This window comes from Colias eurytheme, chromosome 31 (assembly GCF_061535395.1).
Source record: "Colias eurytheme isolate Ceu_HAF_F1 chromosome 31, ilColEury1 Martin Lab GWU primary, whole genome shotgun sequence".
Lineage (NCBI taxonomy): Eukaryota > Metazoa > Arthropoda > Insecta > Lepidoptera > Pieridae > Colias > Colias eurytheme.
In genome coordinates this window covers 5,268,927-5,295,175 of record NC_143010.1, presented here as the reverse complement: position 1 = coordinate 5,295,175, position 26,249 = coordinate 5,268,927, and the positions used below count along the sequence as shown (strand labels likewise).

Genomic DNA, 26,249 nt, shown 5'->3' with positions numbered 1-26,249 from the left:
AACAACACTGAATACGTTGAGTTTTCGTTTACACTAAAATATCACGAAAGAATGCTCTTGCTCTAGCTCTATGTTCGTTTGGTCTAAATGCATCGTTATAGATGATTCTATTGCTGTATTTGTGACAGTGTAAGTTATTAACTAGGTAATAAAAATCAATTATTTTTTGCAAAATATTATATTTTATTATCATTTTGGAAGGTCAGCAAATAAATAAAACTCAAAAATATGTAAAATACACTTTATTCAGTCGAAACACTAAGATTCAATACCAAAATCGTCGCCTATATTAACGTGACGGTATTATCATGACTTGAAATTTGACACTCAACGCGCCTAACGAAGTTTCACTTCAAATCTGCCTACATGCCATACATTTTGCCCCTATGGCCCCGCAGTTACAGTGAAGTATTCGAACGATTGCCCCTGACGAGTCCATTCGAATACAATCGGCGGTTCTTCTTTGAACTTCGTCGCATCGGCGGGTGGTTTGGTTTTGGTCTGAAATGTGAAATTATTTATATTATAGTCGAGCCGATAATTAGGCAACAAAAATAATAGGCAACATTTGACATCTATCAATTTTATCTTCCTGCTTAAAAACATCGATTAAAGCGAATTAATCGATACGGACTTGAAACATTTGTCAATCGAACTTGAAACACCTATGTCAATTTTAAAATTCATCAGGCGAATCCCTGTCCCCGTAATATACTTTCTTTCGTAAATTTAAGGAGCAAAATAAGACAAGACGTATAATACATAATTAAAAAAAATACAACGCATTTATTAATTATTTATGGTAATTTTTATTCACAAGCAATCAATGCATTCGATTCTAGATGTCAGATTTCGATTTTTAGAGTAACGTCTCTGGTATTTAAAAAGAGAAAAGGTTTATTGACACAAAATTGTAGCGACGTCAGTTCTTTAAATCAGAAATTGTTTATTATGTTTAGAATGGTTTATCAGTAAAATCAAATCTTAAAATTACTTGTATCGGTCATTATTATTATAAATATGTAATCGTAATTGAAAAAAGTTCTGCATATGTGCAATAATTGTTGAATTTTGTTGAACTGTCAAATGTTGCCTATCAAAATGGCTCTACATTATCTTGTGATTGAAGAGCAAACAAAATATTGATGTGTTTAAAGCTTAGAGTATGTATTAGCGCGCGCATTGCTCTGTGTCCATTTTACCGAGTGTGTGTCCCACAATCACGTGATCACGTAAAAAATAATTCAACGACTTTGCTAAATTTTTTCCTTAAAATTTATGTTTCCTTCTCTCGCTTCGCGCAGCCGGCATATAACGCTCGCTTATATGAGCATTTTGTCTATGAAAACATAATCTTAAACGATAGTTCATGAGCGGGCGGAAAAGTTGGGCGGGTTGCTTGTTAGGAGAGTGTACACATAGAGTTTTAAGAATTCATCTATTTGAAAAAAAAAGCTGCGTCTGGAATAACTTTTTAAGTACGGTAGGATGTGGTAGAAAATTTGTTAGGATTTGGTAGAAATATAATATGATGGGAAGGATAGGAAGGATAGGAAATGGGAGGTTTTGGTAGAAAAACTTCGGATTTAGTAGAGAATTGGTAGAAATTATTAGTAAAATGGTAGAAATTAGTAGAAACTTCGTCGGATTTGGTAGAAAATAGTAGAAAAAATGGAAGATAGCTAGATCTACCATTTTTATGAATTTGGTAGAAAAATTTATAGAATTTGGTAGAAAATGGAAAATGGTAGGTTAGATAAATTAATAGATCAACAACAGTTTTATTCATTATAGAATGCAAAATAAGTACTTGCTCAGTGCCCTGTGGCCAGTGTTACGTGGCATAAGCTGGCAAGTACGGTAGGCGGTACAAAAGAAATATCAGAGAAACGATCAGTGCGCTCGCAAGTTCGTCACTGTTCATACCGCGCTCTATACAAACAAATAGTATAGTGGTCACAAATATAGTTTGATATGTTGCAATGTGTTTATTGTAACCAAATAAATAACGTGTGTGTATTATATGTGTCTATGCGAGCTGTGTGTGTGTGCGCACCTTGCCGCGCGGCAGCTTGAGGTGCACGAGCTGTGTGTGAGTGCGGAGGGCGGTGCGTGTGTGTGTGCGCACCTTGCCGCGCGGCAGCTTGAGGTGCACGAGCTGTGTGTGAGTGCGGAGGGCGGTGCGTGTGTGTGTGCGCACCTTGCCGCGCGGCAGCTTGAGGTGCACGAGCTGTGTGTGAGTGCGGAGGGCGGTGCGTGTGTGTGTGCGCACCTTGCCGCGCGGCAGCTTGAGGTGCACGAGCTGTGTGTGAGTGCGGAGGGCGGTGCGTGTGTGTGTGCGCACCTTGCCGCGCGGCAGCTTGAGGTGCACGAGCTGTGTGTGAGTGCGGAGGGCGGTGCGTGTGTGTGTGCGCACCTTGCCGCGCGGCAGCTTGAGGTGCACGAGCTGTGTGTGAGTGCGGAGGGCGGTGCGCTGGGAGAAGGCCCTGCCGCAGTCGGTGCAAGCGAACGGCTTCTCGCCGGTGTGCGTGCGCGCGTGGTTGATCAGCGTGCTGCGTGCCTGTGGAGGAAATTAACTATATGTGATGTGATATAGATTAGCAGAGATATTTTATAGATAGATCATTTATAGATATTTTATAGAGATATATTAGTAGAGATATTTTCAAACATTAAATGTACGAACAGAACCTAGTCGAATAGAGTCATATTGTAAAAATACTAAGCTTATCATATACATTTAATAGAAATAATTAGCTGTGTTTTGTATTTTACGCAAGAAAAATGGTTTAGTTTTAAGTATTATTATTATTTGTACTCGCAATAATTAGTGCGTAGTGTGTACCTGTTACTGACCTAATAAAAGTTCGTTTATTAATTCATTTTTAATCAATTCGAAATTCGAATTCAGAATAATATCGAGTAATTTAATCACCTATTTTTAAATTAAAATAACAATTTCGATATTGTAACTATCCAAAAATATTTACCTAAGCTGGCGATCGATAATTAACATCGGCCTCGAATAGAATATTCACCATTTTTCACCTATTTTTAACCAATTTTTCCCTTTTTTTCCCCACCTATCCTGAACAACCGTCCAAGCTATCTAGCCAAGTATCACAAACGTGCTTCGGCGATACTCTATGCCCCTTATACACAACACGAACGTCTTTCAGTAGCGAAAATCACGTTACTACGACCCTGCTCTATCTTAATACTATTATAAAGGTGAAAGTTTGTATGGATGTATGGATGTTTGTTACTCTTTCACGTAAAAACTACTGAACCGATTACAATGAAATTTAGCACACATATAGAGGGTAACTTGAATTAACACATAGGATAGTTTTTATCCCGGAAATCCCACGGGAACGGGAACTATGCGGGTTTTCCTTTGCAAACGCGGGCGAAGCCGCGGGCGGAAATCTAGTAGTCTATACGTTCGTTTCACCCCCCCTAATTCATTATTACTTATTATTGGGAACAGTTTCCCAAACGCTCTTAACCTTGTTCCCTGCCACCATAAGTACCTAATTTTGCAATATTTACCTTTTAGCACGGTTTGTTACACGAATATTAAAAATTTTCCCCCAAAATTAAATGTTAGTGAACTTAGCAGATCATTTTTAGCAGATCAAAAAAAAATGTGAGTTCTTATCGCGTGCAGTTGAGTTCTACAGTTCCTGATACCTGACCTGGACCCGGCTTAACGTGATGCTAAGACGGAATGCTACGACGTGATGCTACGAAGTGATGCTACGACGTGATGCTACGGCGTGATGCTACGGCGTGATGCTACGGCGTGATGCTACGGCATGTGTTACGGCGTGATGCTACGGCGTGATGCTACGGTGTGATGCTACGGCATGATGCTACGGCATGACGCTACGGCGTGATGCTATGGCATGATGCTACGGCGTGATGCTACGGTGTGATGCTACGGCGTAATGCTACGGCGCGATGCTACGGCATGATGCTACGGCATGATGCTACGGCATGAAGGTACGGCATGATGCTACGGCATGATACTAAAGCGTGATGCTACGGCGTGATGCTACGGCATGATGCTACGGCATGGTGCTACGGCATGGTGCTACGGCGTGATGAAATATGACATAAATAAATTTTCTAGTGTTTCATTTTACGCGAGTATTTCTAAAAAGTATCAGGAACTGTAGAACTCAACTGCACGCGATAAGAACTCACATTTTTTTTTTTGATCTGCTAAAAATGATCTGTTACGGGAAGTTGGCAGAACTTTTTTTCAAATGTCGTTTTTTAAGGTAAAAACGCCAGAACTATTTCTAAAAAGTATCAGGAACTGTAGAACTCAACTGCACGCGATAAGAACTCACATTTTTTTTTGATCTGCTAAAAATGATCTGCTAAGTTCACTAACATCAAAATTAACTCTTTTTGTCCCGTAAAACACTTTTTTGCCCAAAAACCTTCATTTTTTCACCATTTTTTCTCCGAAACAGCCTTCCACAAATATCACACACATGCCGTGGCGGTGCTCTATGTCCCTTATGCACAGCACGCACGTGTTTCAACAGCGACGATCGCGTCACTACGACCCTGCTCTATTTACCCCCCCCCCCCTAATTCATTATTTATTATTACTATTCCCAAACGCTCTTAACCTTGTTCCCTGCCACCATAAGTACCTAATATTGCAATATTTACCTTTTAGCGCGATTTTTTACACGAATATTGAAATTTTTTCGCAAAATGACTCTTTTTGTCGCACAAAACACATTTTTTTGCCCTAAAACCTTGATTTTTTCACCATTTTTTCCCATTTTTTTCCCCACTTACCCGAAACAGCCTTCCACAAGTATCACAAACGTGTCTCGGCGGTGCCCTATGCCCCTTATGCACAGCACGAACGTGTTTCAACAGTGACGATCGTGTCGCCAACGCCGCGGGGCACGAAGGACACGCGTGCGCGCGGACACCCTCGTGTTGTACCGCGCGGTGGTGGGTTAACTGAGCGGCAGTTGAAAACCGCTTGCCGCAATGGCATTGATGCCTAAAATACACGATACATGAATAACATAAAACAAAATTACAAAAAATCTAGACTTTTTTGAAAAAAATGCCAAAAAATACGATAGAAATCGCGTTTAAACTGCATATAGACACTAGAATAGACATAAGTAAGTAGTTTCGTTGTATTCCCATAGAAATCGTTACAAAACTGCATAATAACAGGGCCTGACAAAAAAAACTACTTTTACCGTTACATTTCTGTAGAAATAACATATAGACAATAGGGCCAGTAATAAAGCAAAAATAGATTTAATCCACATTCCTATAGAAATCACATACTCACTTCACCAAAATGAAAAAATACACTTGGACAGACTAAAAAATACTATAGTTTCTAAATTCTATGTTTTTTGTTATATTTCTGAAGGAACCGAGTTAAGGGGCCGGCGGACGACAATTTTTCCATACAAACGTAATACCAAAATCATTTTCAGTTTGAGCATATTTCCACTTTATTGTGCTGTTATTCGGAATAAGACAGTATTTATCTAGGTTCCCAAATGATTTTTATTGCAAAATACTTAAATAAATACAACGAATTGTAAACAATTTGTATTTCTCACATTTTTAAAGTATAAATGATATGTTTTCTACTCATCAATTCTGTATTAAAAACGGCAATATTCTTAATATAATGTAATTCGAAACATGGCTTATATTGTTAAGTTACACAATATGCAAAAAAAATTGGAAAAGCATCGAGTTTTCATTCATCATTTTTGGTATTACGGCACACATTCAAATTAATCACAAATTTTCATCGGTCGTCGTGCTGTCGCATCAAGCGTGGGGCCGGCGGGAATTGTGCAACAGAGACAACAATATTCGAGCGTATTTTGACTTCGCTTCGAATTGCAGTTGCGAGCGGCCTCCGCCGGGTTCTTAAAACCGCCGAAGTAAAAATAAAGAGACACAGGGAATAAAAAAAAACTGTATATTATTGCCACATTTTTATTGCTAAAGCTGCATTAAAACACATGGACAGACAAAAAACAACCGACATTTTTCAATATTTCTATAGTAAGGGCATCAAAACTGCATGTAGATAGTAACCAATCATTACGACGGGCAATTTTTGAATATATGTATAATAATACAAATATATAATCATACTCACTCAAGACTGTCCATATCTTTATGTTTCACCGATTTTCTCAAATGCTGTCTCAACGCGTGCGATGTTTTGAACCTACAATAAAAAAATGTTATCTTATCAAGCCGAATACATAGTATGTACTTCATATGTACTAACTTTTGCTCGTAACTTCGCTCGCGTGGTCATTATAAATTATTATTATTGAAGTGAAACTTCTTTATCGGGGGGAAAAATTTAGTGTAACATTTTTTCGTTACACGTGACATTTTTCCGTTACGCGCCATCTCTTTCTTATCCCTACCACGCGCGATTCGACGTATTTCTGTAAAGTTGCATATAGTAAATTATTCTGTGAAAAATAAGGTCATAAAGAAGTTTCATTTCTTACGTGTGTACAGTGGTAAACGCACACATATTTTTATTTTTGTAATCTGATTATTTTAACGTATGTGATAATATGATTTAATTTAAATATAATATGATTGTATTGCAATACCTGTATAGGGTTGCTCATATGTATGTAAAAATATATTGGTAAATATGTAAATGATTTCAATTTGAATTTCAGGATACACATTTTTGTTAACTAATTGGTAGAATTTAATAAAATGCTTTCAAAGATTTTGCAAAGACTTATAACGTGTTGTGCTGGGATATAACATGTTGTAGCGACTTATAACGTGTTGTGGTCGGATATAACATGTTGTAGCGACTTATAACGTGTTGTGGTCGGATATAACATGTTGTAGCGACTTATAACGTGTTGTGGTCGGATATAACATGTTGTAGCGACTTATAACGTGTTGTGGTCGGATATAACATGTTGTAGTGACTTATAACGTGTTGTGGTCGGATATAACATGTTGTAGTGACTTATAACGTGTTGTGGTCGGATATAACATGTTGTAGTGACTTATAACGTGTTGTGGTCGGATATAACATGTTGTAGCGACTTATAACGTGTTGTGGTCGGATATAACATGTTGTAGTGACTTATAACGTGTTGTGGTCGGATATAACATGTTGTAGTGACTTATAACGTGTTGTGGTCGGATATAACATGTTGTAGTGACTTATAACGTGTTGTGGTCGGATATAACATGTTGTAGTGACTTATAACGTGTTGTGGTCGGATATAACATGTTGTATTGACTTATAACATGTTGTGGTCGGATACAACGTTCTGTAGTCACATATAACGTGTTCGGGTTGGATATATCACGTTATAGTGGGATATAACATGTTGAAAGAAGTATAAATGCGTGTTTGTGTATGTGTGAAGTATATATACGCTTGTGTGTGTGTGTGTGAAGTATATATACGTTTGTGTGTGTGTGTGTGTTTGTGTGTATCGACTCACCGCACGTCACACTCGACGCAGTAGAAGTCCTTGCGGTCGCTGTGCTTCGTCTGATGGTTTCGCACTTGATGCCGTGTGCGGAAGCGCTTGTGGCATACCGGGCACTCGTGGTTTTTTACGCCTTCGTGTATGCTAAAGGGATATTTTTATTTATTTAAATATGAAATATTGTGTTGTGAATAGAGGTTATGTGAAAAAAAATGAAGTTCCATGTCCCCAAGTGGGGTAAGGGGCAGATGCATTATACATCTGCTTCACTGATCGATTTTCTTTAGGGACAAGTAGGTGATCAGCCTTCTGTGTCCTGCCAGACCGAGACATTTCTTTTTTCTTCGTCTCCACCGGGAATCGAACCCAGGACCCCTCGGTAATACGCTCACGCGTCAACCACTGTACCAAGGAGGCGGTCTTAAAGGTTATGTGGTATCGTCTTAAAAAAAAACCTTTAATATGAAATATGCCTTTATATGGTATCGACTTAAATTATTTAAATATGAAAACTTTGTTGTACACGAAATGCTATATGGTAAGACTTTGCATAACAAAAATGAGATTTCCCGTTTTACTTTTATCATCATTACAAAACAGACAATTTTTACACATTGTAAATTACAAAAAAAAAGTTATTAATTTACCAAAAAAAGATCGTGTGTGTCAGAAGTGAAACTACTTTGGCAAGATGCAAAGATACCAAAATCGTCGCCTTACTCCATGACGTGACGGTATTGCTCAACGCGCCTTATAAAGTTTCACTTCAAAAATGTTTTATTATTATAACTAAATATTAAAAAAAATCTATTTTATATTTATAATTAAAAATATTATTAATAAAAATATACTCACAGAAGATGTTCTTCAAGCGCGTCTTTATTTATAAAGGTCTTTCCACACTGGTCACATTTTGCTCGACCACCGGAATGATGGTTCCTTATGTGTCCTCGGAGAGTTTTGTGATTGCTGTACAAAATCTTATATATAAAAACGAATCGCAAAATGTGTTGGTAAGCGCATAACTCGAGAACGGCTGAACCGATTTCGATAATTCTTTTTTTATTATATTCCTTGAAGAACGAGGATGGTTCTTATGTAGAGAAAACGTAAATATGTACCACGGGCGAAGCCGGGGCGGACCGCTAGTAAAATAATATAAATAAATATTTCAGGACAATTTTCACACACGGCACCATCTGATCCCATACTAAGCTTTCGCTTGTATTATGGAAACCAGATGGCTGATAAACATACGTAATATATAATTTTAAATAAATACTCATATAGATAATTAACACCGAGACACGGAGCAAACATCTATGTTCATCACACAAATATTTGCCCCGGGTGGGAATTGAACCTACGACCTCTGGCTTGAAAGGCAGGGTCACAAACCAAACCGGTTGGTCAGTCAAGTATCATATCACTACATAGTATAAAACAAAGTCGCTTTCTCTGTCCCTATGTCCCTATGTATGCTTAAATCTTTAAAACTACGCAACGGATTTTGATGCGGTTTTTTAGGTTTTAGACAAAGCGAGCGAAGCCGCGGTTTTAAACTACAGTGAAACCTGGTTAAGTGAGACATCAAGGGACCGGCAATGTCGTTTCACTTATAGAGGTATTCCACTTACCCAGTGTCTCAGATATACAGGTATAAATAAATATCTGTCTCATTTACAGAGGGTTCCAATAATAATTTGACATTTTCCAAATAAACATCTGTATGACAGTAAAGCGAAACTAAAACTGAAGGTAATTGGTATTTGGAATTACGTGTGAAATTTGTGGGTATAATAAGAATGAGTAAACAAACAATGTTATCTCAGTTACAGAGGTTTATGCATATAAAATTTACTCGCTGTCTCAGTTATAGAGGTAACTATGATGATAAATCGAAAGAACAAATCCCAGATATAGAGGTTTACCTCGTCCCACTAACAGAGGTAATTCAGTGCCAAAGTGTTGGGACCTCAGCATGAGTACCAGTTATGGAGGTTTCTCACTTATCCAGGTCCCACTTAACCAAGTTTCACTGTAGTAAATAATATTAACTCACTTAAATATCTTGCCGCACACATGACAAGTGAACACGGATGTAATTCCTTCGTGTTCTGATCTGAAAATGGAAACAAAATCATTTAAAATAAATAAATATATATTTTTTTCAATTATTTAATTGAAAATCTTACTTAAAAACGCATATTTATCCATACTAATACTATAAATGCAAGTAACTCTGTCTGTCTGTCTATTACTGAATCACGCCTAAACTACTGAACCAATTTTGCATGAAATTTGGTATGGAGATATTTTGATACCCGAGAAAGGACATAGGCTACTTTTTATTGCGAAATATGTACCACGTGCGAAGCCGGGGCGGACCGCTAGTTCTAAATATGACAAATTTTATTTATTTCAGTAATACTATAATATCTATGTTACAGTCAAAACCCGTAACCAGTCAATAACCTTATTGACCGGTAAAATTAGTCAACAAGGATTTTGACCGACACCCTCAGCCAATAACCTTATTGACTAATTTAAAGAGAAGACATTCAGTCAATATAGGTTTTGACCAACGTACCTATTATAATAAAATCGTAGGAAAGTCAAAACTGTACATTGAATATTTTTTTAAATAATACTTGACCCGCGATTTACAATTAATACTGAAGCCAAAAATATAGTTTTTAGAATTTTTGTCTGGCTGTTTATCTGTATGTATGTTCGGGCTAAGCTCAAAAAGTGTTGCATAGATTTACTTCAAATTTGGTACAGAAATAGCTTTAAGAAGTAACAATAATAATCAATAAATACCTATAATGGTTAACAATCGAGTCCTTGTCGAGCATTCGCCTGCCACATTTCAAACATTCAAAACGACGAGTGTGTACTAAAGAGTGTACAGACAGACTGTAGTTTGTCGGTAAGTGTGTACTGCATAGAGTACACTTGTATGGGCCTCGGGACTGTAAATATAACAGATAAATATATAATTAGACTTAACTCAATAATATTTGCACACCCAATCAATGGGTAGAATGTATTAGCCACATAATATTGTAATTTAAACATCTATAATTTGTACTACATTCTTGCAAATAAATATTATTTGATTATGAATTTTAATTTTAATATGTCATAAATATATCACATAGATAAAGGAAAAAAAATGAAAGAAAAAAAGGTGTGTACTGCATAATATAATCTTAATACTTATACCCACCATTGGTATACTAAGCGCGAAGGGCCTTGTAGTTATGCATACACTGATCACGTAAAAAATACTTAAACAACAAATTTACGTCAAAATTTTTTTTGCTAAATTTTTCCTGAAAATCCATGTTTTCTTCTCTAGCTTCGCGCAGCCGGCATATACCACTTCTCTAATGTGAGCATTTTGTCTATGAAAACATATTCTTAAACGATACCTGACATGCGGGTGGCATAGCGGGGCGGGTTGCTTGTTATGGGTGTACAACATAGAGTTTTAAGAATTCATCTATTTGAAAAAAAATGCGTCTGGAATTTTATTAGTATTTTTTACGTACTCAGCGTTTGCAAAACTATTACCTTCTTTGAGCTTAGTATACCAACAGTGGGACACCCTGTGTATATAAATCTTGTGTCACAATGTTTGTCCTCAATGGACTCCTAAACCACTTAACCGATTATAATAAAATTCGCACACCATGTGCAGTTCGATCCAACTTGAGAGATAGGATAGTTGCCACGTAGGTACCACGGGCGAAGCCGGGGCGGACCGCTAGTAATTAATATGTCATAAATATATCACATAGGTAAAGGAAAAAAAATGAAAGAAAAGTCGGTAGGTGTTTACTGCATAGAGTACATTTGTAGAGAAAATATTAATATAATATAATTTAAAGAAGACCTGAGTATCGCGATTTTTGACGAAAAAGCGTAATTTTTAACATTATTAATAAAAGGAAAAGAATAATATAATAAATATAATATTATGTATAAATACATATATGTATAGCAAAGAAGAATTTTAATATACTTGTCTGACAATCACGCTCAAAAATGTCCGAAACGAAACTCTGCCTACGCGTGTATTGGGCAGACTTTTCTAATGAGACTTTGAACACTATTACCACGAAATAAGTTGTTAATTACAATGAAGGTTTTATAAAACTGCATTTTTCACATTTTAATAGGCCAATGTGGGTCTGGTTGTTTCTATACAATATAGTAAATAAAACTAGTTATTTATTGTCATATATTTTGAAATGAAACAACCTTGAGAACAACAAACAATGATAAATAATATAAAATATAAACAAGATCCTAGGCCGTTAATTAAACGGCCGACTTTACAATATCCAATAGCAAATTAATTAATACACTTACCGGGCTATGTTTCTTCATGTGGTTTTGTAGCTTCGACTCAAAGCTAAAGCCTTGATAGCATAGCTTGCAGTGGAACGGCAACGTTTGAGCTTTACATTCTTTCTGTAAAATTTTATTATTTACTACTTATTGATTTTTGAATTAGGGCTGATTTTTCAATCCTTGGTTAAAAATTATTCGTCGAATAATGTATAAAACTACCATTTTAAAAGCATATTCTAATTGCCCGTATTTGACAGTTTACGTGACATTTTAATATTATCGTGTAATACTTTATTGGATGGATAAGTTTTATCCAAACATTGAAAAATCGGCCCTAAGATTCATAATTATACAAAAACTAGTTGCGCTCCGCGGTTTCACCCGCTCCTGTTGGTTATGCTTTATGTTATTAGCAGTATTTTTTGTTATATTGTTCAACTAATATCAATTAAATCTATACTAATATTATAAAGCTGAAGAGTTTGTTTGTTTGCACGTGCTAATCTCAGGAACTGCTGGTCCGATTTGAAAAATTCTTTCAGTGTTAGATAGCCCATTTATCGAGGAAGGCTATAGGCTATATATCATCAAGCTAAGACCAACAGGAGCGGAGCAATGCGGGTAAAACCGCACGGCACATAATCTTATATATAAAAATGAATCGCAAAATGTGTTGGTAAGCGCATAACTCGAGAACGGCTGAACCGATTTCGATAATTCTTTTTTTATTATATTCCTTGAAGTACGAGAATGGTTCTTATGTAGAGAAAACGTAAATATGTACCACGGGCGAAGCCGGGGCAGACCGCTAGTTTATAATATTACTAGGATAAAACTAACCTCTCTTTCCTTCAACTGCTCTATAGGGTCTAATTTTATAATTCTTATTTTCGTTTCATCTATATCCAATTTCGCTGAGCGCGTTCGACGCTTCGGTTTTTCATTAGTACTGAAAATAATATTATGTGAAATAGTTAAATTAAAAACTCAAACATATATTTATTCGATTAGACTTCTTCCAGAAGCACTTTTGAATCGTCATAACATAGTTTAACCATTTACTACCGAATAAAAAGTTAGAAATTAGGTTAAATTGACATATTATACGTGTATGTATGTTTGAACGCGCTAATCTCGGGAACTACTGGTCCGATTTGAAAAATTCTTTCGGTGTTAGATAGCCCATTTATCGAGGAAGGTTATAGGCTATATATCATCACGCTACGACCAACAGGGGTGGAGCCACGGGGGTGAAACCACGCGGAGCAGCTAGTATTTTATAAACATCATACAAATACATTTTTTACTAGAAGAATACATAATCGAATTTTTTCCTGAAAAAAATTGAGTTCCACGCTGAAGGAATATTTTTAATTCATTTCAACTCATTTATAAATTTTTTGAAGTGAAACTTCTTTATCAGGGTTGGAAAAAAATTTAGTGTAACATTTTTTCGTTACGCGTGACATTTTTCCGTTACGCGCCATCTCTTTCTTATCCCTACCACGCGTGATTCGACGTATTTCTGTAATGTTGCATAATATAGTAAATTATTTTTTGAAAAATAAGGTCATAAAGAAATTGATATTTTTGGTTTTATGGCATTCAAATGCTTTATAAATATAAATTTATAAAGAATAGAAAAAATTCGATCACGAGGCGGGACTCGAATATAAATTTATAAGGTCATAAAGAAGTTTCACTTCTTACGTGTGTCCACTAGTACACGCACATATTTTTTTTCCATCAATGTGAGGCATCAAAAAACACCAAAAAAGCATTTTGTTTAAATAAACACGCAGGCTATATTATAATCAAAGTATTTTCTTATAAAAAAAAACAATATCTACATAAAAACAAATAAAACTCACTCAACGTCATCACTCTTATCGTTTTCAATTTTTATTTTCCCCTTCACCTTTCTCTTTCTATCTTGCTTGTATTCTTTGTTATCCGTATCTTCTGTTTCACTCGATCTAAAAAAATTTGTAAAAACATTGAATCTATACTAATAGTATAAAGCTGAACAGTTTGTTTGTTTGAACGCGCTTATATCGAGATCTACGGGTCCGATTTGAAAAATTCTTTCGGTGTTATAGCCCATTTATCGAGGAAGGCTATAGGCTATATATCATCACGCTAAGACCAACAGGAGCGGAGCAGTGCGGGTAAAACCGCGGAACACAGCTAGTGTTTGTTATAAATGCGAAAGTTTGTGAGGATGGATGATTATCAGAATAACACATGAGCTATAGAAATATGTATAACCTTCATTTTTCGCACTTCTACAATACTTGTTTTATAGTATAGAAAAAATTTTTGAAGTGAAAACTTATTTAGCGGCGTTGAGCACTTTTTCTGTAATGGGTATAAAATCTTAAACTCGCGTCAGGACACGTGACCTGATCGAAAAAGCGTCAGACGGATACCATTCCAAAATATCAAACATGCTCAACGTTAATAATCAAGTTTTCACTTCTGCCGGCACTCTTTTTTTAACCAAGGTGAATGTGTGCCTAATTTATTCCTGAGATTTCCACATTCAAACAAACAAACTTATAAACAACTAAAGACTTACATAAAATCGTCCATAGGCACCAGATCATAACCGTCATTCATCAAATCTTCACTTTTAACCAGAACATCGTTGATTTGTTCGCAGTTGGTTAAATGAGGTATTTCCAAATGAAATAGCGGCGAGTCGTTTGTTATTTTCTCATGCTGGAATATAATAAATTCAAATTTATTTATTTGCAGAATGTAGAATTACAAAGATGTTAGGTAGGTACAGATTACATAGATTCTTAAGAGGAGGCTCCCTAAATTTTATGTGAATTTGCATTAATATTCTGAAACAGTCACACATACAATCAAAATGGAACTTTAGTATATGATTTATTGGGTCTTTTTCTTTCCATGTACAAGACAGTTACGTAATTGTAACATTTTCGCTCGATTCATTTTTTATTCAAAAATTATGCCTTTTAAAGGATTATTAAATTTTTTTTTATGATTTAATTGGACTTTATGTCTAAAATAAATGTTAACAGTAAGAAAATATAGTTTACTATCCAATCCCAACATATTTTTTCTCCAGATCAATTATTACTTTAGTTATAAACAAAATAAGAGAATTGAGACTTACGAGTCACTTATAAGTCTTTTTACTTACCTGTAAAACGCTATGGAATCCGGGTTTACTTTTAACAGTGTCAAAATAAAGTGTTTTCGTCGTATTTAAATGGGGCGCGGAAAATTTTGTCAACTCTGGATCTTGGCCGTCTATCGCGAACTGTAAGTTAACTGTATATACATAAACACAATAGAATATTATCTAGTTTTTTTTTTAGGAAAAATAATGTTTTTTAATTTTTAATTTTTTCGTTAAGACAATAAATAATGAACCGCAATATATTGTATTATACCTATACTTAATATTATAAAGCTTTCTCTTCTTTAAAATTTTATAACAAACCATACTTAATATTATAAATGCGAAAGTAACTCTGTCTGTCTGTCTGTTACTCAATCACGCCTTAACTACTGAACCAATTTGCATGAAATTTGGTATAGAGATATTTTGATACCCGAGAAAGGACATAGGCCACTTTTTATTGCGAAATATGTACTATGTAGGTACTGTTATTATGTAGTAGTTAAACTCAAAACTCAAAACTCAAACATTTATTTATTCAATTAGACTTCTTCTAGAAGCACTTTTGAAACGTCATTAAGTACATATTTTTAACATTTACCACCGATTCGGAAAGCAGTATCTACGGAGAAGAATCGGCAAGAAACTCCATAGTTGCTCTTTTTAATCATGTCAGATTTATAATTTTACAAATTACATATGTAATATCATAATATATTATCACTAGCTGTGCCCGCGACTTCGTCCGCGTGGAATAGTGACTGCATAGTAGTTACTAATTAACACACAATTATTGAGTAAACACGTCTTGAAACACGTACTACCATAAACAACTAAATTATAAGTACTTACAGATTATTTTACAGTTAAGAAATAAAATAAATAATAACACAAAATAACTGTTTGGAAAATCCCCGGGAAATGCTCGGAAAATCCCCGGAAAAATATCCGGAAAATGCGTGAAAATGTCCGGAAAATATCCGGAAAATGCGTAAAAATGTCCGGAAAATATCCGGTAAATGCGTGAAAATGTCCGGAAAATATCCGGAAAATGCCTGGAAAATCCCCGGAAAATGTCTGAGAAATGTCCGGAAATTGCCTGGGAAACATCCGGAAAATCCCCGGGAAATGCTCGGAAAATCCCCGGAAAATGCCCAGGAAATTCCCGGAAAATGAAAGGGAAATGTCTGGAAAATATCCGGAAAATGCGTGGAAATGTCCGGAAAAAGCGTGGAAAATTCCTGGAAAATTCCCGGAAAATGCTCGGAAAATCCCCGGAAAATATCCGGAAAATGCGTGAAAATGTCCGGAAAATATCCGGAAAATGCGTGAAAATATCCGGAAAATGCCTGGAAAATCCCCGGAAAATGAAAGGGAAATGTCTGGAAAATATCCGGAAAATGCGTGGAAATGCCCGGAAAATGCTCGGAAAATCCCCGGAAAATATCCGGAAAATGCGTGAAAATGTCCGGAAAATATCCGGAAAATGCGTGAAAATGTCCGGAAAATCCCGGAAAATAACCGGAAAATGCCAGGGAATTGTCGGGAAAATATCCGGAAAATGCATGGAAATGTCCGGAAAAAGCGTGGAAAATGCCCGGAAAATGCTCGGAAAATCCCCGGAAAATATCCGGAAAATGCGTGAAAATGTCCGGAAAATATCCGGAAAATGCGTGAAAATGTCCGGAAAATATCCGGTATATGCGTGAAAATGTCCGGAAAATATCCGGAAAATGCGTGGAAATGTCCGGAAAAAGCGTGGAAAATGCGTGTAAAATGCCCGGAAAATGCCCGGAAAATGCTCGGAAAATGCCACTTCAAATTTGCGAAGTAATTAAAGCAGAAAACCAAAAAAGAAAAGGAAAGCTAAAATCTTTCATATTAAATGTATACGGGATATTCATATTTCATACTTAATGTATGGGAGGGTTTAAAGATAATTTTTTTGATATTTCTCGATTTATTTTTAAAAATTTATTACGGCCATTTTACTCATTAGGTTAAGTACTTTCGATATCAGTTTAAAGTTTTTTTGTTATCTGTAACACTTACGGAAAAATCGCCTGTGCACACTTAAATGGATGCACACACGTAAATGGATGAACCGATGCACACGTAAATGGATGAACCGATTTTGATTAAATATGTCTAATTATACTTTACACGTCATGCCCTTTCATTTCATATGTCACTTGAGTCAAAATTCACTTTTTTTATTATCTACCACTTTTATACCTATATCAAATAAATGGATGAACCGATTTTGGTAAAATTTGACTTATTTTTACTGATAGGTCGTTCACTTTCATTTAATATATCACTAAAGTATATTCGACAACTTTAGTTATTTTCATTCCCACTTTTACCCCTATATACCTAGTTACAAGTTACAATAAATGGATGAACCGATTTTGATACATTTTATTTAAGAACCAGCGTCGGAAAATATGCTGCCTAACTAAAAAACATCATCTAATTCGGATTACCTGCTAGCGAGCTACGGTGGCACAAACACACACACACACAGCGGTCAAACACTTATCACCCATATTTTTGCATCGGGGGTTAAAAATATAATATGTATAATATGACATAATTTAAAGGACATTTTATGTATAAAATTTACCTAGAAATAAGTATAATTTTAATTTGACCCCTCCCCCCTACTACCTCAGCTTACCCCCCCACCCTTGGGGACTTTTGATATGATCACTTGAACATAACTGTAGCGTATAACAGATAACTTACGTTTTATCGTACACTGTATATATGTACCATAGAATGCCTTAGCAAATGTTCGCCGTGAGTACTTAAATGGTCACAACTTTTTTATTTATGAACCGATTGACATGAAATAAACACTAAATGTTAAATGAAGATTACCACAATATATTAGTGAAAACCGCATCGAAATCGGATAAGCCGTTTCTGAGATTAGCGTGTTCAAACATACAGACAAACAGACAAAAAAATTTTTAACTACAGTTTTGGGTTTGGGATCGATTTAATAATAACCCCTGCTACTTTTTTTTTACATATTTTCATTGTACAGACACCACTTTTCTAGAATTTTATTATATGTATATGATGATGATGATGATTGATGTATTGAATATTGATTGACCACGCGCAAGGTTACTAATTTCCACTACATCCTCACGCAAATCGTCAATTTTTATGAACATTGAATCTGTAAATAAAAAAAAATCAAAAGATAAGTGTACCTAATTTTAATAAAAAGCTACTAACAAATAAAGTTTTATCAAGAACTAAAGTGACCTTCTTTGGGCGTATAATATAGTCTTGTAAAAGTTATACATGATAAAAATAAAATTTCATCATTTTCTTATTTTGTCATAACTTTAACTAATTAAAAACATGAGTCTAACTATATAATTATAATAAACAATAAATATAAAAGCTATAACTTACCTTTTGTGGGAACGCAAGAAGGCGAAAATTAAAAAAAAGCCGAAGATTTTTAAAAATGTAACCAATGAACACAATCACTGTTATCTACTATTACCCAAAGAGAATACAAATACTACGTCTATCACCTATATAACTGTAACTAACATCAAATAATAAACATCTACCCTCACTTATAAAAATTTAGTATATTCACATGAAATATAAGCGCACCTGAAATTTACTCTGGGAAGATATGAATTATTTATTTAACTTTAAAAAAAAAAACAAACTCACCAACATCATAATATTTAAATTATGAATTTCCAAGGAGCGTTAATATTATGTAAATTGATTTAATTTTAATGAAATCTCATAGATGGCGCTGTTTTAAATTTGTCTTTATACTACTAAGATTCATTATACTGTTTCTCTGCCAAAATTACTTAAATGATGTAGTTTTTATAGTGTAAAGGTAGACAATAGCATGGCTTACTCAAAAACAACATTTAAACATGAGTCTTTATATTGTACGCTGTCGTAGTACACGGAATACGTAAGAAAAATAAAGGTTCACAGCTCCTCCCCCGAAGGTGATAGCATGATAATATGTATATAACAGCCTGACCCGACCTGTTAGTAATATTCATGCAAAATTTGAAGTAAATCCGTGCAGTACTTTCTGAGATTAGCCTGGACAAACATACAGACAAACAGACAAACAGACAAACCGACAAACAGACAAACAGACAAAAATTCTAAAAACTATGTTTTTGGCTTCTATATCGATTATAGATCATGGATTATGTATTCTTTTAAAAAAATATTCAATGTACAGTTTTGACTTTCCTACGATTTTATTATATGTATAGATAATATACCAAAGAACTGTCCTGTGGTTTTTACGCGACAACCCTCCATGGGTTTTTATCTTCCATATATTCCTTAATACTGTAATAGGCTCTCTGGACAAGTACATTTTTAATATAAGTTTTAAATTTAGAACTACTAAACTCTTTAATATTATGAGGAATTCTGTTGTAGAAGCGTATACCTTGGCCCATAAATGAATTTTTAACTTTAGCTAGCCGGAAAAATGGCATTTCAATTTTATTTCTGTTTCTTGTGTCATAACAATGTCTATCTCCTACTTTTGTGTGTAAGTAAGCGTTATTATGTACATATAAAATATTATTAAATATATACTGCGACGGTACAGTAAGGATACCAGTATTCTTAAAGAGATCTCTTAGTGAGTCTCGAGCACGCAAATTATATATAGAGCGTATGGCTCTTTTCTGTAATATAAATATAGTTTCTATATCTGCAGCCCTGCCCCATAGAAGAATTCCATAGGACATTATGCTATGAAAGTAGCTAAAGTAAACCAATCTAGCCGTTTCTTCATCGGTGAGACGCCTTATTCTTCTAACTGCATATGCAGCTGAGCTGAGCTTAGCAGCGGTGGTGGTAACATGAGCCCCCCATTGAAGCTACTCATCTAATGTCAAACCAAGAAAAACAGTCGATTCCACAGGGTACAATACCTCCCCGTTTAAGATAATATTCCTTTTCACCTTTTTTACATTTGGGAGGATAAATTCTACACAATTTGTTTTTTTTGTATTTAATAGTAAATTATTAGCATTAAACCAATTGGATATGCGTAAAAGAGCAGAGTTTACTTCGTCAACATTTGTGTCATGTCTATCCACATTAAATATTAATGAGGTGTCATCTGCAAACAGTACTATTTCACACATATCCTGCAAATAATAAGGTAGGTCATTAATATACACTAAGAACAAAAACGGTCCTAAGATAGATCCCTTTTTTTTTTTTTTTTTTTTTTTTTTTTATCGTTGGGAAATGCATTTACGCATCCCCCTCTACAGTTTTACTGCCCGAGGGGGTATGTGGGACTCGCATGAAGCCTTACCCACTAAAACCCAACGGTGGCCACCGTTCATCTTCGGCGACAGGGGTTAACAGCCAGGCCTTGTACCCCTGCCGCCTACGTGGTGAGTGCCGCAACTGGGCGACTCGCCCAAGCCCCTAATTTGGCAATAGGCGACGGTATCGCATAATGATAACGCTGCCCTATTGCCGGGCTATCCACCCTCTGTCGCAGGGGGGGCCCGGTTTACTTGCAGCGAGCATATCTGCAGTATGCTCGTCTCTACGTAAACCTCCCCCTGTGCTTAGTTGTTAGCTCTTGTTTCAGGGCAGGCGTTGGACATACTGACGCCTCCGTCTACCAGGTCTCCGTCGACGCAGAGGATCCGCCACTGGGTCATTTTCCCGGGCCCTCTCCGCATCTTCTTTCGCCTTCATTATGGTTTCGCAGAAGGCTGCGACCATCCCCCATTTCGCGTCATCAGCGACCATCATCTTCACAAGGTCATGCAGGGTTAGATTGTTGTTCGCTCCCAGCAAGCCCTCGAGCGACCTTCTTTCGGATGTCCAGGCTGGACACTCGACTAACGTATGTAGGGCCGTGTCTAATTGGCTGCTGCAGTGGTGGCAAGAGGGGGCCGGTTCACGTCCAATCCTATGCAGGTAGCTGCCGAAGCATCCATGCCCCGACAGGACCTGCACAAGTCGGTAGCTGAGTGCCCCCCACCCTCTCTCTACCCACTCTCTTAGCACCGGGCTTATCGCGCTGAGAGTCCAGGCCCCCACGCACGATGCGTTCAGTTCCCGACTCCATTCTCGGAACACCGCGTCTCGAGCTTCCTGCTTCCAGGCATCGAGCGTTTCGGAGGTCAGCTCTAAGCCCCTCCCTCTTGCTTCCGCTCTACGCCAGTAGACATCCGCCAGGGCGGCCGCTTCGAGGTGCCAGGGTGCAGTTCCGGCTATAACACACACCGCATCATACGAAACAGTGCGATACGCCCTTGCAACCCTTATGGCTATCACTCGCTGCGACCGCCTCAGCACAATAGTATTGCGCGTTAAAAGCTTGTCCGCCCATACCGGGCACCCGTACAGTCCTAAGATAGATCCCTGCGGAACACCTATGTTAATCGGCGCACCGCGAGATTTCTCTCCATTAACGACAACGGTTTGTACCCTGTTCTGAAGATATGAAGCTATGAGATCCTGAGCTAAACCTTTGATACCATAAAAATTTAATTTCCGTAATAGAGTGGAATGTTCTACACAGTCGAAAGCCTTAGAAAGGTCGCAGAATATCCCCAAAGCATTCTTTGAATTTTCCCATGCTTTGTATATATGTGACAAAAGAGCTACTCCGGCATCAGTGGTAGAGCGCCCCTTTGTGAAACCATACTGTTTGGCGTGCAGTAAACCATTTGATGCAAAATGACTATTTAATTGGTTTAAAATTAGTTTCTCGAAGACTTTGCTCAAAGTTGGTAATATGGAAATTGGCCTATAGTTATTACTGTCTTCTTGGTCACCACTTTTAAATAAAGGAATAACCTTGCTAAACTTTAGTAAATCAGGGAATATACCACAGTCGCAACACTGATTAAATATAAACGCTAGTTGATTGGCAATGTTTTCTATGATATTATTTACTAAATTTACAGACATACCCCAGAGATCACATGTTTTTTTTAAATTTAATGTTTTAAAAGTTTTAACAATTTCATCAGCAGTCACGTGTCGCAATTCAAATAATTTGTTACACTCAGCAACGTGATCCCTCAATAAAGACTCTGCAAGCGCTGAAGACGAATTTAAATTCTTAGTTAAACTAGCAGGGACACTACTAAAGAAATCTTCAAAAGCAAGCGCAACATCAGCACTTTTGTCAATGACCCTACCAGAATTGACAAGTTTTATGGTACTATCGTTTGATCGGATTTTGTCCAATTCACCATTAATAATTGTCCAAACCGTTTTAACTTTATTGTCAGAGTTGCGTATTTTGTCTCTGATATACAAACTCTTGGCAGTGAAACAAACTTTTTTAAATGTTTTTGAATAATTTCTAACATAACTAAGAAATGACAAGTCTTTGTTATATTGTTTCATACCATATAACTCGTAAAGAACGTTCCTGCATCTGTGTATACTAGGAGTTGCCCATTGGCTGAATGGTAAATCCTTGGTAATAGATAAAGATTTAATTTTAAATATTTTTCATATTCACTATGAATGAACTTAAAAAGATTTGTAAACATTTCACAAGGATTTTTATGAAAGGATTGATTATTCAGGTCAGGTAGTTTATTATCAATATTATTTCTAAATGTATGAATGCCTTTTCTAGTTATTGGCCTAACATCAATTCTTTTAAATGTAGGTATGCAATCCCATTCAAAAACTACTTTCTGGCCACAGTGATCCGAAGTTAGCGTGTTGAGAATATATTTTTCTAAACATTTGCAATCACAGTATATATTATCAATACAAGTTGCAGAAGTAGGTGTTATTCGTGTGGGCTCATCAAAAAGTTTATACAGATTAAATGAATGAAACAAATTAACTATTCGTGTTGCCGTTTGTGTGTGTGAAAGTAAATCAATATTAAAATCATAAGTATATAAGTTAATAATTTAATAATATCAAACCCTTTTTTATTTCTTACTTTTCCGTTTTTGAAGTCGGTTGTTTTTAACGCAGTTATTTTTATTTAATACTTTTTAGTGTATTTTTCAACACGAATCAAACGAGCCCAAACTCGATAAAGTTGAGTCAATATATTACTGAGTTCCTATGGCCACCTTTCGATTCCATCATCAAATCAGCTTCATGTCATGATAATGTTTCATCGCTATCAAATTTACGTATACAATACGTATACAAAATTTCAGCTCAATCGGTTACGAAGTGAATCAAAGTTACTTGCTACATATCAACTTAGTCATCGAGTACAGACAAAAATGCTCATAAAATAAAAACTACAGGGCCACATATCACGTAAATCGGTTCAGAAACCTCGGAGTAATCGGTGTACATACATAAAAAAAAATATACCGGCCGAATTGATAACCGCATAAAATCGCATGGAGAGCTAAATTTTCATTTAAGGCTCTAATCGCACGGAAAGCTAAATTTTCACAAAAAAGCTCTAATCGCACGGAGAGCTTAATTTTCACAAAAAACTCTAATCGCACGGAGAGCTTAATTTTCATAAAAAGCTTTAATCGCACGGAAAGCTTAATTTTCACAAAAAGCTTTAATCGCACGGAGAGCTTAATTTTCGCAAAAAGCTCTAATCGCACGGAAAGCTTAATTTTCACAAAAAGCTCTAATCACACGGAAAGCTTAATTTTCACAAGAAGCTCTAATCACACAGAGAGCTTAATTTTCACAAGAAGCTCTAATCACACGGAGAGCTTAATTTTCATAAAAAGCTCTAATCGCACGGAAAGCTTAATATTCACTAAAAACTAATCGCAAGGAGAGCTTAATTTTCACAAAAAGCTCTAATCACACGGAGAGCTTAATTTTGACAAAAAGCTCTAATCGCATGGAGAGCTTAATTTTCACAAAAAGCTCATATCGCACGGAAAGCTTAATTTTCACAAAAAGCTCTATTCGCACGGAGAGCTTAATTTTCACAAAAAGCTCTAATCGCATGGAGAGCTTAATTTTCACAAAAAGCTCTAATCGCATGGAGAGCTTAATTTTCACAAAAAGCTCTAATCACACGGAGAGCTTAATTTTCACAAAAAACTCATCGCATGGAGAGCTTTATTTTCACAAAAAGCTCTCATCGCACGGAGAGCTTAATTTTCACAAAAAACTAATCGCACGGAAAGCTTGATTTTCATAAAAAGCTCTAATCGCACGGAGAGCTTTATTTTCACAAAAAGCTCTAATCGCACGGAGAGCTTTATTTTCACAAAAAGCTCTAATCGCACGGAGAGCTTAATTTTCACAAGAAGCTCTCATCACATGGAGAGCTTAATTTTCATAAAAAGCTCTAATCGCATGGAAAGCTTAATATTCACTAATAAAAATAACTGCGTTAAAAACAACCGACTTCAAAAACGGAAAAGTAAGAAATAACAAAGATTTGACATTATTATTTACTACATATTATTTATATGTGCTATTTATTAAAAAGGTTTGATGTCGGTGCACGGGCTTAATACTAAGTGCTTAATGTTCGGCACCAACTTCAAACCTATTTAATAAATAGCACATCCATACTAATATTATAAATGCGAAAGTGACTCTGTCTGTCTGTCTGTTACTCAATCACGCCTTAACTACTGAACCAATTTGCATGAAATTTGGTATTAGAGATATTTTGATACCCGAGAAAGGACATAGGCCACTTTTTATTGCGAAATATGTACAAGGGGCGAAGCCGGGGCGGACCGCTAGTATGTAAATAAATATTTCAGGACATTTTTACACACGGTTCGATCTGATCCCATACTAAGCTTTCGCTTGTGTTATGGAAACCAAATGACTGATAAACATATATCACTAAACTATATCACTACATAGTATAAAACAAAGTCGCTTTCTCTGTCCCTATGTCCCTTTTAAAACTACGCAACGGATTTTGACGCGGTTTTTTTTTATAGATAGAGTGATTCAAGAGGAAGGTTTTAGTATATGATTTATTAGGTTTTAGACAAAGCGGGCGCAGCCGCTGGCGGTAAGCTAGTATACATATAATTTTAAATAAATATTCTAAATCTAATGCAATATAAGATAACCCACCGGAACACAGCGTCCATGATAGTCGTACAAAACAGTGTGCGCTTTCAGCACTTTCTGCTTGAAACGCACACACTTTCTGAGTAACGCCGCACACTCCCAGCAGATCCATTGCGGAAGACCGTCCGAGTCTGTCACCTGGAACGTTATGTATTAAATAAATAAGTAAGTGATTTCTAGTATAATATGGTTTTAAATGTGTTGTCTTTTGTTGATAGATGCTTGTGTGATGTGAAACTTGAAAGAAATAAAATACATTTATTTTTAAAAGAAAGACAGAAAATTTAAAGGTAAAAATTTAATATAAAATATATAAATTATGTACATGTTTATTCATCAAATCTTTACTTAATATTATAAAGCTGAAGAGTTTGTTTGAACGCGCTAATCTCGGGAACTACTGGTCCAATTTGAAAAATTCTTTCGGTGTTAGATAGCCCATTTATCGAGGAAGGCTATATTATATTATCATTACGCTAAGACCAACAGGAGCGGAGCCACGCGGGTGAAACCACGAAGCGCAGCTAGTATAATATAAACAAAGTGCATCACCGGTAAGCTATTTATCAATGTAAATTAACACAACTCTACTTACCACTATGGAAGTCGAAACAGAGTTAAAATTGGAGCTTTAAAATAAATAGTACTTACAATAATATCAGCTAAATCCATAAACAGATACCGAAAGTTGTTGATTTTAGCCATACGCCGTTCAGTGGACAAACAACAACGGCAAATACGATTATTCACATCCATTTCAGGTTTAACTTCATTGCTAACAACTGTGTTGTCTATTTCATTATTTGGTATGTTTACGTCCATTTTTAATTATCATTAAATACGTTTGTCAAGTTTTTAGGTGCATACGTGTATTTATTGACCTCCGTTTCACATAATAAAAATTAAAAGTCCGTAAAATTCGGATCCCGAAAAATTTGTTGTGAGATATGAATACTGAATAGTGTTGCTATCTGTAAATAATTTTGTTTCATAGAATCTGGATACCGGGATATTTGCTGTTACATTTAAATTAATACCTATCGTTGCTGTATACATTCTTACATCAAAAATATTAATTGAAATACAAATCATAAATATAATTTCGTTTTCTTTTTCTCTTAACATTAATCTTAACATTATTGCGTTATATCAACAAAAGAAGTTATAATTACTGAACG

General features: G+C 35.8%; 1 protein-coding gene across 1 annotated transcript; it reads right to left on the bottom strand.

Moving 5' to 3' along the window:
• Positions 1-227: 227 nt before the first annotated feature.
• On the bottom strand, positions 228-25,995 carry LOC149895612 (uncharacterized). Its single transcript, XM_090119013.1, has 14 exons — positions 25,723-25,995; positions 25,075-25,209; positions 15,034-15,153; positions 14,440-14,582; positions 13,733-13,837; positions 12,702-12,810; positions 11,880-11,981; positions 10,323-10,474; positions 9,562-9,621; positions 8,355-8,468; positions 7,512-7,643; positions 6,173-6,244; positions 4,822-5,035; positions 228-501 (listed from the first exon to the last, which is right to left on the bottom strand). The coding sequence occupies exons 1-14, from the start codon at positions 25,891-25,893 to the stop codon at positions 385-387; spliced, it is 1,746 nt and encodes a 581-aa protein (XP_089975139.1). The 5' UTR covers positions 25,894-25,995; the 3' UTR covers positions 228-384.
• Between the last annotated feature and the right edge of the window lie 254 nt (positions 25,996-26,249).

Excerpts from the sequence above, each read along its gene's own strand:
- LOC149895612 (XM_090119013.1), bottom strand. The coding sequence starts at position 25,893 with ATGGACGTAAACATACCAAATAATGAAATAGACAACACAGTTGTTAGC. Across the intron at positions 13,838-14,439 it reads GTGCCTATGGACGATTTTAT|ATCGAGTGAAACAGAAGATA; the intron begins GTAAGTCTTTAG and ends AAATTTTTTTAG. Across the intron at positions 9,622-10,322 it reads TCGATTGTTAACCATTATAG|ATCAGAACACGAAGGAATTA; the intron begins GTATTTATTGAT and ends TTCCATTTTCAG.